The sequence below is a fragment of the Heterocephalus glaber genome, unplaced genomic scaffold, assembly GCF_053883595.1.
Source record: "Heterocephalus glaber isolate CG9 unplaced genomic scaffold, H.glaber_assembly_v1.0 deba00001572, whole genome shotgun sequence".
Taxonomy (NCBI): domain Eukaryota; kingdom Metazoa; phylum Chordata; class Mammalia; order Rodentia; family Bathyergidae; genus Heterocephalus; species Heterocephalus glaber.
Window position 1 is genome coordinate 13737433 of NW_028258357.1, and position 18079 is coordinate 13755511.

Here is an 18079-nt window from a genome sequence, read left to right on the forward strand (position 1 = left end):
TACAGTTACAAAACAGCACATTTTATGTCATTGTTACAAATGGATACTTCTGGTTAATCTTAAAGAAAGTGCCATGAAATGTGCTCCTCTTGAACAGCTTTGTGGTAGCTCTCCTGCCACACAGTAACCCTCCCTCTGCCTCTCTACTTGCATTCCCCTGTTGGCCACTGGTCCTGTTACCTTTCCGCGTCCCCTACTTCATTGTGAGTAGGTAAGTGCCAGTGGCAGCAGGTGGGTAAGTAATTTTGCCCTACTTTTATGGACGTACAGAATGTATTTTTATACAGTACTGGATTGTTCTGTACAGTGGCCAAGTATATGAATAATGGACTTATATAAATGTATATTAAGAATATGAATGTGTTGATAATGATGCCCTTCATACATCCTGTGAATATAGGTTTTGAAAACTGTAAAGTAGCTCCACTTTAGTGTATTTTAGCAGGCAGGGTACCTTATAGGACAAATAAAAGCAAATTCTTATGTAAACATTTCTACATTTCTGTTGTATCTGTATGAGAGGACGTGTTTCCTCTTTGAGAGTCTGAATTTTCCCATGCTCTTTTTCTGGTGGCTATGTAATATATGAGGGAAATGGCTATTTTATTTATGACACCTGAGTTGGGATCCCTAGTCATTTTCTCATGAAAATTATGAGGAAGGAGCTTTTGTTCTAAGTTTAGTAGAACTGTGGATTTAGGAAACGACAACTGTAGGACACCTGTACAGTTGTATCACATTTTACTTTTCAAGTTTGCTTGACAGGGTCAGTGCTGCTTGCTCATTTAATAAAGCTGGCCAGCATTCCAATCAGCATCTCGTTGGCCTTCGGAAAGCCGTCTACAGGACTGTGAGCGCCAACTTCCAAGCGGCAAGGCTGGCCACCCTGTGCATGCTGAACAAATATCCTTTTCTGCCTGTCGAGGAAAAGCAGGGTTTGCGAAGTCCTGAGCAGAGGTGTTAGAGTGGCGCCCTGTGAAAGCGAACTGTGATCGAGGTTGCTTACTTACAGCCAGTTTCCATTCTAAAGCTGGAAGTGTTTTCCAGTGGGGGACAAGAACAGACAGGAAGAGAATCTCTCTGCTTCTGCAGCTCATTTTTAACGGGAGAAAGTTATAAAGTCCCTTCCTCACTGGTCCAAAGAACAAAGTCGAAAGAGCATAGCTTCACTAGGTCTGAGATTTTTGGGGGGGGGGGGCTACCGAGGATCGAACTCAGGACCTTGTGCTTGCTTGCAAGGCAGGTGACGGAACCACTGAGCTAAATCCCCAGCCCGGTCTGAGATTTTTTTGAGACAGGATCTCACTATGTAGTTCAGGTTGGCCTTGAATGCAAGGCAATCCTCCTGCCTCAGCCTCCCAAGTGCTGGGATGAGAGGCATGTGCCACCATGACTGGCTAGGTCTGACATTTTAAAAAAAGACTGAACATGGCAAATTTTTGTCATGACATGGTAATATAAGAACAACAGGAAATCTTTCCCCTTTCAAAATATAGACTAAGTTCAAAATTTGGCTCTCTCAGTTACTGCCTAGTTCCTTAACCTCGCTGCTCTTGCTCTTTTTATCTTTAAAATGGTAATAATAACATATCGTGTCCCACTGATGTTAGGGTCAAATGAGTTAATACATGTAACAGGGTTACAGGACCTAGCACACAGGAAGCCCTCCAAGACTGCAGGACAGGAAGTCTGTGCTTGAATTTACTAAGTCAGGGTATTATTGTCCTGGCCAAAGAATGGAGGTTTACGTGATCTTTATTGTAGTAAAGATTCAGAGATGTGGTACATTACCGGCAAATGGAGGCGGAGAGACTGCTCTGCACTTCAGTGTGCTCAGAGCTGTCACTGATCACCACAGTGTTAGTGTCCAAACTGCTCTGTGTTGTATCATGACGTCCTACCCTGACCTTCCTAGCTAGATCTTCTCATCTTCATCCAACTGAAAAACAAAAATAGAGGTTATCTGACAGCACGGTGTCACACAAATAGTAACAGGTAAAGTACTGACTGGGACTTACAACTTACAACATTGTGTGTGTATGTAACTACTATGCTACTTGCGTGAAAATGGACAGAAAACATTTTAATCTTCAAGACTCACCCGTTCACTCCTCCCACTCCCTGAATGTTTCCCTGCTACGTGTCACATGTTCAGGCACTAAGAACACAGGGGAAGCCTACAGTACAGGTGGTAAAGACCTTCAAGCATGCTCAGCAGATGAGCCAGCGCTCAAACTCTGGCCTGGAGGCGCAGGCCGCCTTCCAGCATAGCAGGACATTGCACTTGGGCTTGTGGGACAGACATCTGCAGGGAGCTGGCCGTGAGCTGAGGTGAATGGGAGCTGGGAGCTGCTCTGGAGAAAAGGGTGTGCATTCCCGGAAGAAGAAAGGAAGGAAGGTGCATGGAATGTACCGGGGGCAGGTCAGGTCAGGTCGCCAGTCATTGGCTGAGCGCGAACAAACTCCCACCAGGCAGTTCGGCACTCGAGAGATCTGCAGCACAGTAGACCAGGCCCTGCCTCACAGTGGTTGTAGTTCCGTAAGAGGAGGGACTGAGGGATTCCTCCTACTGCTCACATTCGGATCAGCAGGGACCTTTACACAAGACCCTTATTCTCGTGCAACTTGCCTTCTCGTGAGCAGGTAGCTGATACAAAATGAGCAGGTAAGACTTCCAGGTATTAAAATTACTGTAAGGGTCTGGTGGCGAACCTGTGGCACGTGTGCTGCAGCCATTTGTTATCAGTGAAAACTCTAAAGGGTTTACCATCACTGCTCTACACAGAACCTGAAGGAATTAAAAGGAGAAAGAATACATCAACCAGTTTTTAGAAAAGATCAGAAAGATACGTAAACCCTCCCGGGACTGATAGACGTGAACACCAGAACTGTACAGGGTTAGTGGTGAGGAAACCGTGCCCACAGAAGCCTGGAAAAGGGAGGGGAGGAAGTGCTTTGTTTCTTATCAAAATGATAAGGGGCAACACTGACCTAAGAAGAACTTTAAAACTTGAGGAGACTGGATGTGTGATGAAACAAATGTTGCGATTACAAAAGAGCACCTGGATATATGCAAACAGTGGAAAATATACAACTATTAAGCAAACAGTTATAGGGTTCTTGACACATGATGGTAGAACAATCTTGAAGACATGGTACGTGAAAAAAAAGTAGCACTGTTTTGTTTGTTTTTTGAGACAAGGTCTCACTGTGTAGCCTAGGCTATCCTGGACCTCGAATGATCCTCCTGCCTCAGCCTCCTGAGTACTGGGATTACAGATGTGCCACCATTCCCTCAGGGAATTGATTGGCCAAGGATTAGGTCTGGGAAGCAGTTTTCACTGTTCCTCTTAATACTTTATAAAATTTAAATTCCATGAATGGATTGCCTGTTCAAAAACTAACTAAAAAAAAATTTAGACACTGGGTTCAGGTGACTTTATAATTTGAAAATAAATTTCAGCCCATAGTAAAGGTTAGAAAGCTCCCCCACATCATTTTATTTATGAAAAACTATAATCTCAGTATCCAAACAAGATAAAACACTAGAAGAACTAAAGAATAAACACTAGACACCAACCTTACAAATGTATAAAAGATTTCATAAAATATTTGTAAATTTAACCTAGCAGTGTATCAAAAGATGATCATAATGTGACCAGAGGCAACCATGAGAAATATCAAGGTGGTTCATTCTTGAGAATTGCATAGATATAACTCTTTACAAAAATAATGAGAGGGGAAATAAGTTTTGACTGATGCTGACCGATGTCCTGGGAAGAGAGGAGACGTCACAGCAGCCCAGCACACACCCAGGAGAGGCCAGATGCTGCTCCCCAACCCCGCTGCAGTGCTCCGCTCATGGTGCAGTGGGGTGCAGGCGAGGAGGCAGCAGGGAGGATTCATGGCAGCTTAGTGAGGGTGCAGCTGTGACACAGTAACCCAAAACTCGGCCTCTAAAGGCAGATGTCAGAAATTACTCAATTAAGCTGAGCATGGTGGTGAGGGCCTGCAATCCCAGCACTTGGGAGGCTGAGGCAGGAGGATTGCCAAGCGTTCCAGGCCAGCCTGCGCTATATAGCGAGACCCTACCTCAAAAAAAAAGAGTAGGGCCGGGGATTTAGCTCAGTGGCACCACACCTACCTCGCAAGTGCAAAGCCCTGAGTTTGATCCCCAGTATGCCAAAAAAAAAAAATTTTAGCACCTTGAAGTGTTCAATTTTAAACTGTTGAGACAATGTAGTCACAACTCATCTGAGTGTTATATTCATATATTGGTCTAAGATTAATCTCTGCCTAAAAACCAATATGCATCTCCTCCAGTACAAGTTCAGACTGAAGGTGACCCCGGCCAGCGCAAGGGCAGCCTTCCCGCTGGCTGAGGAGGCGAGTTGATTGCCTTAACCCGATTTAACCTACCCCCTGAACGCCGAGAGTGACAATGTCACCAACTACATCTGTGTGGTGCCTTTTAAGGAGCTGGGCCTGGGACTCAGCGAAGAGCAGATCTCGGAAGAGGAAGCACATCGCCTCACAGACGGCTTCGCCCTGCCTGCCCTGAAGGTGACCGCCTGCAGGGGCGGGGGCAGGGGGGAGTGTGTGCTGGTGTCCCAAGGGACCCAGCTGACTGCTGTCACCTCGTGACCTTTGACACCGCTTTGTTTGAGATGGGTCTCACTGTGTGGCCCGGGCTGGCCTGGATCTCTTGGCGACCCTCTTGCCTCAGCCTCCCAAGTGCTGGGATTACAGGTGTGCAACAACACACCTGCTCTGTGACACAGTATTTCAAAGCTAAGAGCATCGTGCAGATTGGATAAAGAGATTTTTATATTGTGATATCAAAATTCTTAATACAAGAAATGTCTTAAATTAGAACTTGGAGATAACTGAGTTGCTCTTTAATAGGAAGTGATTTTATGACGAGCCATTTGTTTCAACAAACATGGATAAAGCATTAAGATCTTCATCTTCCTGTGGAAAATTCCCATGTTTATATTAAGAAATGGAATTTTTTCATATGGTAAAAGCCACATAAAAAGGTATGACTGACTACATAAAAATTAAACTTCAAACTTCAAATACAGTGTACTTTTTAATAAGCTCAAAAAATTATAACAATTAGCTGGGCATTGTGGTACACGTCTGTAACCCCAGCCCTTAGGAGACTGAGGCAGGAGGATCCCTGCGAGTTCAAGGCCAGCCTGCACTATATAATAAGACTTTGTCTAAAAAAAACAAATAATTATAACCATCTTTTTTTTTTTCCTTTGGTACTGGGAATCAAACTCAAGGCCTTGCACTTGCAGGGCAGGTGCAGTGCCACTGAGCTAAATCCCCAGCCTAACTATAACAATTTCCAACAGAGGGTTTAATTCTTGTTATCTAAAGAATACTAAAGTATCTAAAATTTTCAGAGCTAGGGGTAGATTGTTTGCCTGGCATGCACAAGGCTCTGCGTTCAATTCCACAGCACTATAAAAACAAAAATAATATATATAACTTACAGGACGTAGGTCACAGAGGAGAAATATAAACACCAGTAAGCACAATAAAGTGCTCAATCTTCGTAATGAAAGAACAAGCATTTGTGATTTTTACCAGGGACACAGGAAGTTGGTAATACTCATTGCCAGGGAAGATGCAGGGAGGCCTCACACTGGCGTGGGAGCTGAGATGGCCCACCGGAGCAGGAGCCCGTTGGCCAAGCGGAGGTGTGTGGGGCATCTCAGGAGCAGACAGTAGCAGGACAGATGACACGTCCTATAACCCAGAATGGCTAGTGCCTGATGGGGAACTGCCCTGGTGTCAGGAAAATATTAACCTGGAAAAACATGAGTTAAAGCAAGTTACGGAAACAGGTTGTGCAGTAAGAGTCCAGTAGCATCAGGCCAGGCCCAGTAACACACGCCTGTAATCCAGCACTCCTGAGACGGTGTGGTAAATTCAAGGCTGGCGTGGACTGTATAGCAAGATCCTGCTCCCAAAAGCCAGGGAGGATAGACAGACAGACAGACCTGATACAAAGTCCTTATACCTCTGGAAGACATAACAGGTTGTTTCTCCCCTCCCCCTTTTTTAATTTTGTTTTTGAGACCGGTCTCACTCTGTTGCTTACGCTGACCTTGGTCTTGTGGCCTGAACTCACCCTCCTGGCTCAGCCTCCTGACTAACTGGGGTTAGCTACATGCTTCACCACATCCTCTCAATTCTTAACTAGTTTTTATTATTATTATTATTATTATTATCATAAAGGACTCTATTTTCTGATTTTAAAAATGAACACACTGAGAAGTACTTAAAATCAGAATTTCCTGTTTGCCCCCAGCTTATCCAGAGCTTATCCAGGTGGTCCCTTCCTTGTCCAGAGCAGCTTCCTTTATCCAAAGAACAGAAAAAGATACAGCATTTTTGAGTTTTAGCTGAATGGATAATATGACAGGGATTAACGAATAATGGGTCCTATATTGTTTTGGAGGGTTTTTTTGGTTTTTTTGTTTGTTTCTTTGTTTGTTTTTTGGGGGGATCAAAATGAGGACCTTGCACTTTCGAGGCAGGTACAGTGCCACTGAGCTAAATCCCCGATCCCTATATTGGGGTTTTGTTTGTTTTTGTTTTTGAGACAGGGTCTCACTATAATTCAGGCTGGCCTTGAACTCACTGTGTAGTCCAGACTGTCCTTGAACTCGGAGGCAATCCTCCTGCCTCAGCCTCCGAATGCTAGGCTTGTGCCACCATGCCAAGCAGTTGGGGTTTTTTAAGTAGAAGTAGGGCCGGGGATTTAGCTCAGTGGTTCCGCTGCCTGCCTTGAAAGCTCAAAGTCCTGAGTTCAATCCCTGGCACCAAAAAAAAAAAAAGTAGAAGTAAGCTATACCAACTTGATTTCTTTCAGATGCCTTGTCCTAAAATGCGGGCCCCTAATGCCCCCTTTCCCTCCACCCCTGCCCCAGTGGCAGTCTCAAACCTACACCTGCTGGGACCCAGCAGACTGCTCTTTCCGCCTCTGGCCTTGCCTTCCCCACCCCAGGCCTCTGCGCACCCTCTTCCTCTGCTCCTCTCTTCCCAAAGTCTTTCCTCCCAGGCCCATCCAGGAGGAAGCGATCTTGTTGCTTATCAGTTCCCGTGGGTGTGGGAGTTTCCTTTCCTCCTTTGTTCACGGCTGTGTTGTTGACACCCAGAACAGTGCTGGGCAGCATTAGTGCCAAAGAAATATTTTCTAAAATCATTGTAGTGCCAGGGATGTAGGTCAGTGGCGCCACACCTGGCAAGCCCAAGGTCCTGACAGAGAGAGAGAGAGAGAGAGAGAGAGAGAGAGAGAGAGAGAGAGAGAGAACTTGCAGGAAAGCTTGCTCACATTAAAGCATTCCTAGATAGTGTGTCTTTGACAACATGCAAATTTGGCCTTGCTCACTTTTGAAGAACTTAATAGTGAAGTAGACCTACCTGAAATTATCTTGGTTCATTACTGGCATAATTTTAAAAATTCAGGTAGTGAAACCATCTGTTATCGTTGAGAAGGACACTCGTCCCTTTTCGCGGTTGTAAGTAACTGGACTCAGTTCCCCAGAGTAGTGCCGACCTCTTCTGTCGTCCGGCCCCTTTTCCTGCGAGGCTGCGCCCTGTGAGTGTCCTGAGCAGGGCTTCTGGAGGAGGCTCGGCTGCCCGGCCCCGCCTGCGGCTGCCTGCACAGGGGTCTGCAGCGTGACCACTCTCAGGCTGGTTCATGTGTTCATTTCTTAGCTGATTCCTTGGCCATGAGAAGGTGCGTGTTTCCAACCTCGAGCTCTTGGTCCATCAGTGACTCACTCGCCCCCCTGTCCGGCAGGGAACGGTGTGTGCAGTAGTGGATCGTGGGCTCCCCAGGCCATGACTACATAATCTAATGGGACATTCTCGGCTGGTCTTAGAGTTAGACAAACTCAGCTATATTCATTATTTAGGATAAAGTTTAAAAAATTAGGCCTGGTGGTGCAGGCCTGTAATCCCCCACTCAGGAAGCTGAGGCAGGAGGATGGCTGCTAGTTCCGGGCTGGCCTGGGCTACGCAGCAAGATCCTGTCTCAAAAAAAAAACTTTAAAACTTTTAAAACAAGTTATGATGTCAAATTTATAGTTTATTTTTAATGCAGACCACTGTTTTACTATCAGTCCTTTTCTGTAGGTTCTGTTTCAGCTCTGGGTGGCGCAGAGCTCCGAGTTCTTCCGGCGCTTGGCCCTGCTGCTCTCCACCGCCAACTCCCCTCCGGGCCCGGAGCTCACGCCTGCTCGCTTGCCGCACGGCCTGCTGTCGGATGTGACTCGGGGCCTGCCCCACGCGCATGCCGCCTGCCTGGACGAGCTGCGGCGCAGCTACGAGTTCCACCGCTGCTTCGAGACGCAGCCCCGCGCCGCAACCCCGCGCTCCGCCCGGGCCCCGCAGTCGCGGGAGCTGAGCCGCGTCCACACTGCCGTGCGCAGCCTGCAGCTCCACCTGAAAGCGCTGCTCAATGAGTAAGTTCCGGGGCGTGGCAGGGAGTGTCCCAGTTAACCGGCGTCCTCCTGGCGTCCTCAAGGCCGCTGGCTGTGTCCTCGCTAAAGGGAAGAGACAGTTGAGAGACACCGTGCGGGACAGTTCAGAGCTAGAGTGTAGCAGAGAAACCGAGATCTGTAAGTACCGCTCTGATTTTGGAGAGTCAGTTACTTGCTTTTCTTGATTTCATCAGAAAACCTGAAAAGATAGGACCAAAGCAGGTGGTGTTCATTGTTGTCGAGAGCTGAAATGAAAAGGTTTTTAAGAATGAGATTCTCCACGGGCCTGGTGGCACATGCCTGCAATCCCAGCCCTCAGGAGGCTGAGGCAGGAGGATCTCCAGGAGCTGGAGGCCAGCCTTAACTATACAGCAAGACCCTGTCTCAAACACGAAAAATAGACATATCAAACCACACGAGTTTCACCACTGTTCAGGACCATGTGCCTACTCTAGGGCGTTACCCACTGACCCTCCTTCCCCCGGGCAGATTAGGGTTCCTGAAACACATTTGCTTTCTCACGTGTCTGAAATCACTGGTCTCCAAGGATAGCAGCTTGGACTAAAGGGTGTACAGATATCCCATTAAAATCGTAGCCTTGAAGTCAGACGTGGTAGCACATGCCTGTGATCCCAACACTAAGATCTCAGTGAGTTTGAGGCCAGCCGGGGCTCAGTAAAGGGTGAGGAGTGGGTGTCCTGGCCTGGCTGCAGTCTGAGCTCCTGTCTGCGTATCTCATCCTTCCTGAGTCCTGCCTTTCCCCGCCAGCTCCCATGATCCTCCACGCTCTGTGCCTCTCGGAGCCCACTCACCCTGCAGTGCTCCCTCAAAAGCTCCTCCTCCCTAGCCGTTCCTTATCCGTACACATAACTGCAGGTAATTGAATTCCCGTAAGATTATCCGAATCTGTGATGTTCTCCTTTGGGGCCTGGATTCAGCCAACTTTACCAGCTTTATGACTGGGCGAGTTGGGGTTGTTTTGTTTTGTTTCTCCCTGAATTTAATTTCTTACCTGTAAAATGAAAATAAAATGTTGTATCTGGGCATGGTGGTACACACCTGTAATCCCAGCACTTGGGAGGCTGAGGTAGAAGGATTGCAAGTTTGAAACCAGCCTGGATGCCATAGCAAGTACTAGGCTCTCCTGGACTACAGAGTGAATTTGAAACCTGTCTCCAAAAATCCAAACAAAGTATATGATTCAGTGGTATCAAATACATAGAATTGTTGCACAGCCCTTAGCCCCATTCAGCTTCAGAACATTGTCATTGGGCCGGGGATTTAGCTCAGTGGTTTCATCACCTGCTGCGCAAGCTCAAGGACCCGAGTTCGATCCCCAGTACCCAAAAAAAACAACAACAGAACATTGTCATCTAAGCTTCATTTCTTTCTTTTTTTTTTTTTGGTACGGGGGATCGAATTTGGGTCCTTGCGCTTGCGCAGCAGGCGGCGAAACCACTGAGCTAAATCCCCGGCTCTAAGCTTCATTTCTAAATAAGCCTTGCAAACCATACCTTTCTCATTTTATATTTTAGAATCTGTTTCTGTTTTTTACTATAACCCAGGGTAATAATTCTTGAAGATGAACTTGAGAAGCTTGTTTGTACCAAAGAAACTCAAGAACTAGTGTCAGAGGCTTATCAAATCCTAGAACAGAAATTAAAGTTGATTGAGCCCCATGTTCAAGCAAGCAATAATTGCTGGGAAGAGGCCATTTCCCAGGTGGACAAACTGCTGCGAAGGAATCCAGACAAAAAAGGTACCTGGGAATGCTTTCTTTGGCTGTGTTTGTCGAAAGTGCTTATTCTCCTTGGGCAGGGTTTTGTTAGATAGCTTTCTTATCTGGAGGATGAAACCAGTTCAGAAATGTTTTAGTTTACTTTTCAAAAGTTGCATTTAGCCAGGCGTGGTAGCACACAGCTGTGATCCTAACACTTGGGAGGCTGTGGGAGGCTGAGGGAGGAGGATCACCGTGATTTCTAGGTTAGCCTGGGCTACATAGTGAGACCCTGACTCAAAAGTTGAATGTACATGTATAAATTGACACTCAATTCAAAGTGTTGGTTCTTATATTGAATATAAAAATGAATGATTTGAAAGTTCAGTAAATTTTCTCTTTTTTAAAAAACTGAAATAAGATAAATTTTGACATTATTTCCTGTTATCACAACTTCTAGAAACTTGTAGTTAATAAAAGAATGAGTTTGGGCCAGGGATTTAGCTCAGTGGTTTCACCTCCTGCTGCGCAAGCACAAGGACCTGAGTTCAATCCCTGGTACCAAAAAAATAAAATGAAGAATGAATTTGGTGGTCAATGATCAGATACTGAGTTTTCTTTAAGATAAATCATGAGGCCCGGGGATTTAGCTCAGTGGTTCCACCGCCTGTCTCGAAAGTGCAAGGTCCTGAGTTCAATCCCCGGTACTAAAACAAAAAACAAAAAAAGATGAATCATTGAAGTAATAAGGCAAATTAACCAGGAGTGGCCCTGCAGACTCATTACTAAGCGCCAGTATTTAGCGGTGCTGTGAGATTTTCGCCACCAAAATGCTTTTGTCTGCCTCAGATTTGATGCTTGTTTGCATATCACTAATTTTATTTTGAATGTTTTGCCCATTAATTTTGTAACTACTGCAATCCAATGCTGTGTTCTCCCTGTGAACCTTTGTTAGGAGGCTAACCAGACTTCTACCCAGAACCTCCATTGCTGCCAGAGATAATGTGGCCGTTAGCACCAGGGTGGTCCAGCCAGTGCTTTGCTCTCCTCCTTTTATACTCACTAGTTGGCACACCTCTGTCAGCTAAAATACCTCCTTTCCCCGCTTGCTACTTACGTCAGGAAGACTTAGTAGTTGTCTTATTTCTTTTTCTCAAATTGTCCAGAATTTAGCCAGAGGGAACACATGCCAGCTGATTTGTTAGGTAAATCATTGTTTGAGCAGTTCCTTGCTCTCTTTGCCCTGCCTTGATGTCAGCCGTGTCCCTGAGATCCCTTCTGAGGGACAGTGGCATTTAGAAGCCAGCGTCTGGCCAGGCGTGGTGCATTCCTATAATCCCAGCAAGAGGGAGGCTGAGGCAGGAGGATTGCCATGAGTTCAAGGCTAGCCTGGCCTACATAGCAGGACCCTGTCTCAAAAAAAAAAAGGGAAAAAGAAAGCCAGCTCTGGTTGTTCAGTGTGCTTACGGTGCAACTGCTTGTGTACCCTCATTGTGCAGACAGAGCTGTGTGTGCGTGTGCTTTATGGACTCACAGGTTGGGGCCTGTCTGTCTGCATGTGTTACAGAGTCAACCAAAAGTCACATGGGCCTGTAGTTTGGTATCCATGCCATGTGATTGGTGCTCTCCTCCCCTTTCCACATCTGTAGCTCCCTCCCTGGGTGGCGAAAACGGCTCCCATCCCCTTCCAAGCACTGCATGTGGCCCCTTGGCTGCCTACCTGACACGCTCTGAGTCGCACTGCCGCCAGCTCAGCCTGCTGAGACCCTGACCACAAAGCCCGGCCGCCAGGGCTCCTACATCAAGGCCCAGACCACACCTGTGCCTCTCCCCACAGCATCCCGAGTTCTTACCCACTGCCCCTTCCCAGCTATAGGTTCCTTCCCCGAGGCAACTATCGCAGGCCTCCCTCCAGTCCATATCTTAGTTGACCATAGCTTTTCAAGTGTATTCTTTTAGCCAAGCATGGGGGCACCTGCCTGTGATTGCAGTCCTCAGGAGGCTGAGGCAGGAGGATCGATGCAAGTTCAAGGCCTGCCTGAGCTACATAGCAAAACCCTGTCTCAAAAAAACACAAGCAAAAATAATAAAAGCAGTGGGATATGGCTCAGTGGTTAAGTGCTTGCCTGCTTAGTGTATGTGGCCATGAGTCCCACCCACTTGTAATTCCTATTCTGACAACTGTTTATTCATATGCCTCATCCTTTTTCCAGTTGTCTCTTCTCATTTGTAGGTGCTCTTTTAAATGTGATAGGGAAATGATCCTCTGTACTATAAAATGCAAATATTTTTCCTGGTTTTTCATGTAACTTCTGATGTGTATTAGTTACTTTTCTCTTATTGCTGAGTCAAAATAACCAGCACCAAAAGCTAAAGGGGAAGGGCTTTATTTGGCTTACAGTTCATAGAGATTTAAGTCCATAGTCGGCTGGCTCCAAGACAGGGATGGTAAACAGACATCACAGAGGAGAAAGAACATGGCACACACAAGGCAGCAAAGGTAACAAGAGGGACCTTCATGGAGTCTTCCTTGCCCTTTTATCTTATTCAGACTACTCAGGGCGGGCAGTACTCACGCCCTTAATCCCAGTGCCTGCGGGCCTGGCCCCACCATGAGTCAGTCACACTCATGGGAAAGCATGAGGGGTTGGACACAAGCCATAACATGATGTTTCTTTTTTTGGTACCGGGGATCAAACTCGGGACTTTGGACTTGCAAGGCAGGCGATGGAACCACTGAGCTAAATCCTGGCCCAACATGATGTTTCTTTATAATAGATTTTTCCTCACAAAAATATTTTATGTGGTTTTTTTCCCCATTTGTATGTTCTGGATTCTTGTATCTTAGTTAAAACTTTTCTATTTCAAATTTATTTTATAAATTCTCTCATGATTTATTCTGATAGTTTTGTGGTTTCATATTTTTATGTAGACATTACTGAATAATGACCATAGGGAGCTGAAGTATACAGCTCATTTGGCCCTGGGTTCAATCCCAGCACCAAAAGAAAGAATTGCCCTAAAAAAGAATCCCCAGGTAATAACAGTTTCCCATTATGAGAAATACCATGAGCTAGGCATGGTGGTGCACACTGTGACTCCAGAGGCTGAGGCAGGAGGATCACCAAGAGTTGGAGGCCAGCCTGGGCTATATAGTGAGACCCTGTCTCAAAAAACCAAACAAACAAAAAGAAATATCACCTATGTAAAAACTCTTAACACTCAGAACTTCCAAGGCCTCGCTCCTGAGCATGGTTCCCAGACTAGCAACGTACATCGTCACTGGAAGTTTGTTCTCACGCACCCCTGACTTTTTAAAAACCAGCGTGCATCTTAACAAGATCTGGTCATTTCTCCACACATGAAAATTTGAGAAATACATCTTCCAGGCAGGCTTTCAGCAACTTGTTTCCTCTAAAAGATCGGAAAAGGAAGTATTTTGGTTGTCGGCCACCTGCTCGGCTATCTCCACTGGCATCGGGAGGCCCCTGGGATTGTGCTGAAGCAGGAGCGTGGCTGCCTGGGACTGAACCTGTTTCCAGCAGTCTGGAAGGAGAACAGGAGCCAGGCTCACGGTGCTTTGTCCCTGAGGACTTTCTGTACTGCTGGACTTTTACCATCAACATGTGCTCCATAATCTGAGGTGTAAAAAAAAATTTTTTTAAGAATAAGTTCAGGGCCAGGGATTTAGCTCAGTGGCTCTGCCGCCTGCCTTACAAGCCCAAGCTTCCAAGTTTAATCCTGGTACCAAAAACAAAACATAAAACAAAACAAAAAACATAGAGATCAATAATAAGTTCAGACAGTGGGTGTGCATATGAGAGAAAGCTCTACGAAGGCTTGGTTCTCTTAGGGTGTTTGGTGGTGAGTAACTTTGTTTTTCACTCCAAGTCTGTCACAGGAAGATAAGTAGCATCTAGGGAAATGCAAGCAGATAAGTAGGTTCGGGTGGCACAAAAGAGTTGAGAGATGGAGTCAGTGCTGGCTGAAGTGAGCCAGTCCTTCCTTCCCAGTGCCACACTGCTCAGCTGAAGTAGGAGTTGGTTCCCACTTGTTAGTGGGGTGCACACTTCTCCCACTGGCCCCCCGAGGCTGCATTCAGCGTGGAGCTCATGACAGGCGCCTGGTGGGTTTTTGTTAATGGGTCATGTGCGGGAGCTGCTGTTAAATGTTGCATGAGCCGGGCTGGCCCCGTTGGTAGCTTAGGTGGCCCTGGCAGGTGAAGTTCTAGCGTGGAAACTGGCCATCAGCAAGGGCTACAAGTCGCTGTCCTACTGCAGAGCAAGCCATCAGCGCGCTGCCAAGCGCAGACAGGAAGGGAGGAAGGAACAGAGGATCTGAGAGGGAGAGGAGCCTTGAGACTTGTTCCCCATGAGGAGGCAGTGGTGAGCAGTGGAGAGCTGCAGTCGTGGGCTGCGGTAGGCCTTTCTGGAAGCCTTCTCACATGCCCTTTAGCCTTTCCGAGACGAGCACTGCTGTTTCCACCACTCGTCTGCAGGTAGCTGTGACTGAACCCACAGCACCAAGAGCTGGCATGTCACCTGGGCTTGTTCACCTCAGGAGCTCGAGCTGCCACGCTGAGATTGATCTTGGTGTTGCCACCAGCTGTCTTCCTACAGACAGCACACTGCAGCCATCTTTCTAACATTTACCTTCCTTTTTTAATTCAAAAGAGAAACTGTAACTGTCTTGTATTTTGAAAGGTAAAAATCTAGCAGGGTGTGGTGGTGCACACCTATAATCCCAGCACTTGAGAGGCAGGAGGTTCCCCATGAGTTCGAGGCCAGCCTGGGCTACATATGAGATCCTGTCTCAAACCTACCTCCAAATCTGTAAGTTTAAATAGAGATAATGAATAATGATGAAAGAAAGCTAGACATAAGACTAATCCTGTAATTAAGTACCAAACTTGAATTTTAGTGAAGTAATCACAGTTAAACTCACTTGGTTGATCTTTTCAAGATATTTACTTAAGGAGGGGCCAGGGATTTAGCTCAGTGGTTTGGCCGCCTGCTGTGCAAGCACAAGGACCCGAGGTACCAAAAAAAAAAAACCTCAATCAAGATAATTACTTAAGGAAATCCATTTCCAGTTCTAACTTCTAAGTTACAGTAGCATATGTGTAAGACAGGAGTTGGTTTTCCTGTGAGGAAGAGTGGTGATCTATTTAAGATTGTTTCTATGCTCTGAACAAAATATTTTGTTCCACAGCTATAGAGTAGTGCATTCCAGATACTGTGGTAAGGTCAGGGGGAAAAACCAGTTCCTCTCCTCTAAGAATTTAGTTTGACTTAAATTGTGAATCTGCTGGTGCTACTGCTGACTTTCATATCCTGTGTGTGTCTCTGCCTGCCTGCCAGCCTCTGTGTGTGTATTTGTGTGCATGCCTGTGGTACTAGAATTAACCCCAGGGCCTTTGCACTGAGCCACATCCCCAGCCCGTTTTATTTTTTTAGTTTGGGACAGGTTTTCTCTAAGTTGATAAGTTGCCCAGGCTGGCCTCAAATTTGAGAACCTCCTGCCTCAGGCTCCCAAGTGCTGGGACTACACATGTATGCCACCACACCTGGCTAACTGTAGTACTTTTAATTTTTATAAGTTATCAGAACAAATTGGCCTGTATAACTGACAAAGTATTAGTGGCAAGGATATTATTATTAGACAGTCACTCATTCCTATGTGGCCGATTTCTCATCTTTATCCTGATCCCCATTTACTTTTGAAGGCAAGCCTGAAACAGCATGTGAAAATCCACACTGTGCCACAGCACCTCTGATGGAGCCCACTCTGCACATCGTGGACAAAGATCCAATCCCGGAGGAGCAGGTAAGGGGAAGGGGCTTTGTCTTCCTCCCCGAAAGAAATCTCACATGCACCGCTTACCTATCCTTCTTTTAAGAGGCACAGATAATTGTTGATAACTTGTTGAATTTGTTTCTACTGAGCTTCAGAAGTTTGTATCAAACCACAGCTCTTAGTGTCTTGGATCTGAGTTTACCTACCAGACACATCATCGGGTTTTGTTATTTCTAATTGTCCATGTTTTAGAGGCCTTTAACAGTGATTAAACACAGGCCAGGCGTGGTGCCCCACACCTGCAATCCCGGGTCTCAGGAGGCTGAGGCAGGAGGATCACTGAAAGTTTGAGGCCAGCCTGGATGAACCTAGTAAGACCCTGTCTCAAAACAGAACCAAAAGAAGTGATTAAATATAACAAAGATTAGTATATCCGCAGAGGTTCTTCTGGGGTGCTGAAAGGTCTTGGTCTTGGTCTTAGTGGTGGTTCCCATTATGAATATATACGTAAAACTCTTGCCTGCTTAGTATTTGTGTCCTTGACCTCAGTGAGCTGGGCATGGTAGCACACACCTGTAATCCCAGCACTCTGGAGGCTGAGACAGGAGGATCACCATGAGTTTGAGGCCAGTCTGAACTGCATAGCTAGACCCTGTCTCAAAAAAAAAAAAAAAAATTGGGCCGGGGATTTAGCTCAGTGGTTTGGCTGCCTGCTGCGCAAGCGCGAGGATCCAAGTTCAATCCCTGGTACCAAAAAAAAATTATACTTCACTTTAAAAAACAAATTCTGGTGATTGCATTAGACATTGACAAAGATGCCTTTTGCTGGTCTAAAAAAAACTCTTTCCTTGCAGCATATGATCTACTCAGTATTCCAAGCTGCAAATGGAAACTGATCCTAGGTTAGTATAACAGACATAATTTATTTAAAGCTGTGAAATAGCTTACAGCACACTTCAGAGCGCCAGATGAGCAGGCTTGCCCCTGCCTGGGCTTGCCAGCTGCAGTGGCTCCGAGGGCTGTTCCAGGGGAGACCTTGCTGAGTCCCGGACAGGGCCTTGCCCAGCCCCTGCAGTGCTGTGCAGTAAACCTGCTTCAGAGCCGCCCCACCCACACCGTACCTAGGACGGATCCTGGGAGGCGTCTGCTCTTGTCTGGAGGGAGTCGGTGGCCGGCCCCCGAACCTTACTGCCTGAGTGCTGGGTAGCCCGCAAGTATCCTCCCCGTGTCCCAGAGGGAAGCAGGACATGAAGTATCCTCTCATCCCAGCAGGCGTCAAACTTCCGCAAAGTTAGGGGAACCAAAATAGCTGCCACAGCCCAGCCCGGGCATCTTAGCGAGGTCCTTGCTCAGAATGGAAGAGGACAGGATGTGGCACAGGGCAGAGGCCCTCAGTTCAGTCCCAGTACCTCAAATAGGAAAATTGCCAGGCCTGTGCTTTTGTGCAGTTTTGGTGTACCAGTCACCACTGTGTTAACCAGAAGACACAGTGTGGCGTGGGATTGGATGAATAGCCCGGGAAACTGTTCGGCTTTTTCACCCATGCTTTTTAGTATGAAGTTGGAGGTTTTTTGGAGAACTTGAGGTATCTCTAGACGCCTTCCACCTAGCTGTGCTTACCCCGGCCTGGTGTCGGCAGCGGCTCATCCCCAGGCCAGAGCTGGGCGGCTTCGAGTAAGTGGGAGCTCCTGGAACACCGAGTGCTGAGGTCTAATGCTGGTTCTTCTGTTCACTTCCAGGAATTAGAAGCTTACGTGGATGATATAGATATGGACAGTGATTTGCGGAAGGATGATTTTTTTTACTTGTCTCAAGAAGACAGAGAGAGACAGAAGCGGGAGCAGGAAGAGTCCAAGCGGGTCCTGCAGGAGCTGAAGTCCGTGCTGGGCTTCAAAGCCTCTGAGGCAGAGAGGCAGAAGTGGAAGCAGCTCCTGTTTAGCGAGCACGGTAAGCACTGGCTTCAGAGTAGAAGCTTATTTCCCTATAGAGACCCTTCCATTCCTGCACCGGGAATCTTGTCACTACAGAATTCTTAAGGTGTTCATTTGAGGGATCCACTGGT

General features: G+C 46.6%; 1 protein-coding gene across 8 annotated transcripts in view; it reads left to right on the plus strand.

Moving 5' to 3' along the window:
- Vezt (vezatin, adherens junctions transmembrane protein) overlaps positions 1–18079 on the plus strand; it is a 60831-nt gene that overhangs the window by 39685 nt on the left and 3067 nt on the right. For 6 of the 8 annotated variants that reach the window (XM_021258456.2, XM_004844925.3, XM_021258452.2 and 3 more), the window contains 6 exons: positions 754–903; positions 4416–4563; positions 8158–8486; positions 10070–10263; positions 15947–16047; positions 17757–17964. In XM_021258456.2, coding sequence (XP_021114115.2) covers positions 754–903; positions 4416–4563; positions 8158–8486; positions 10070–10263; positions 15947–16047; positions 17757–17964 — 1130 coding nt within the window. The remainder of the gene's footprint in view (positions 1–753; positions 904–4415; positions 4564–8157; positions 8487–10069; positions 10264–15946; positions 16048–17756; positions 17965–18079) is intronic. The other 2 variants (XM_004844927.3, XM_087192605.1) reach the window with 1 other exon arrangement.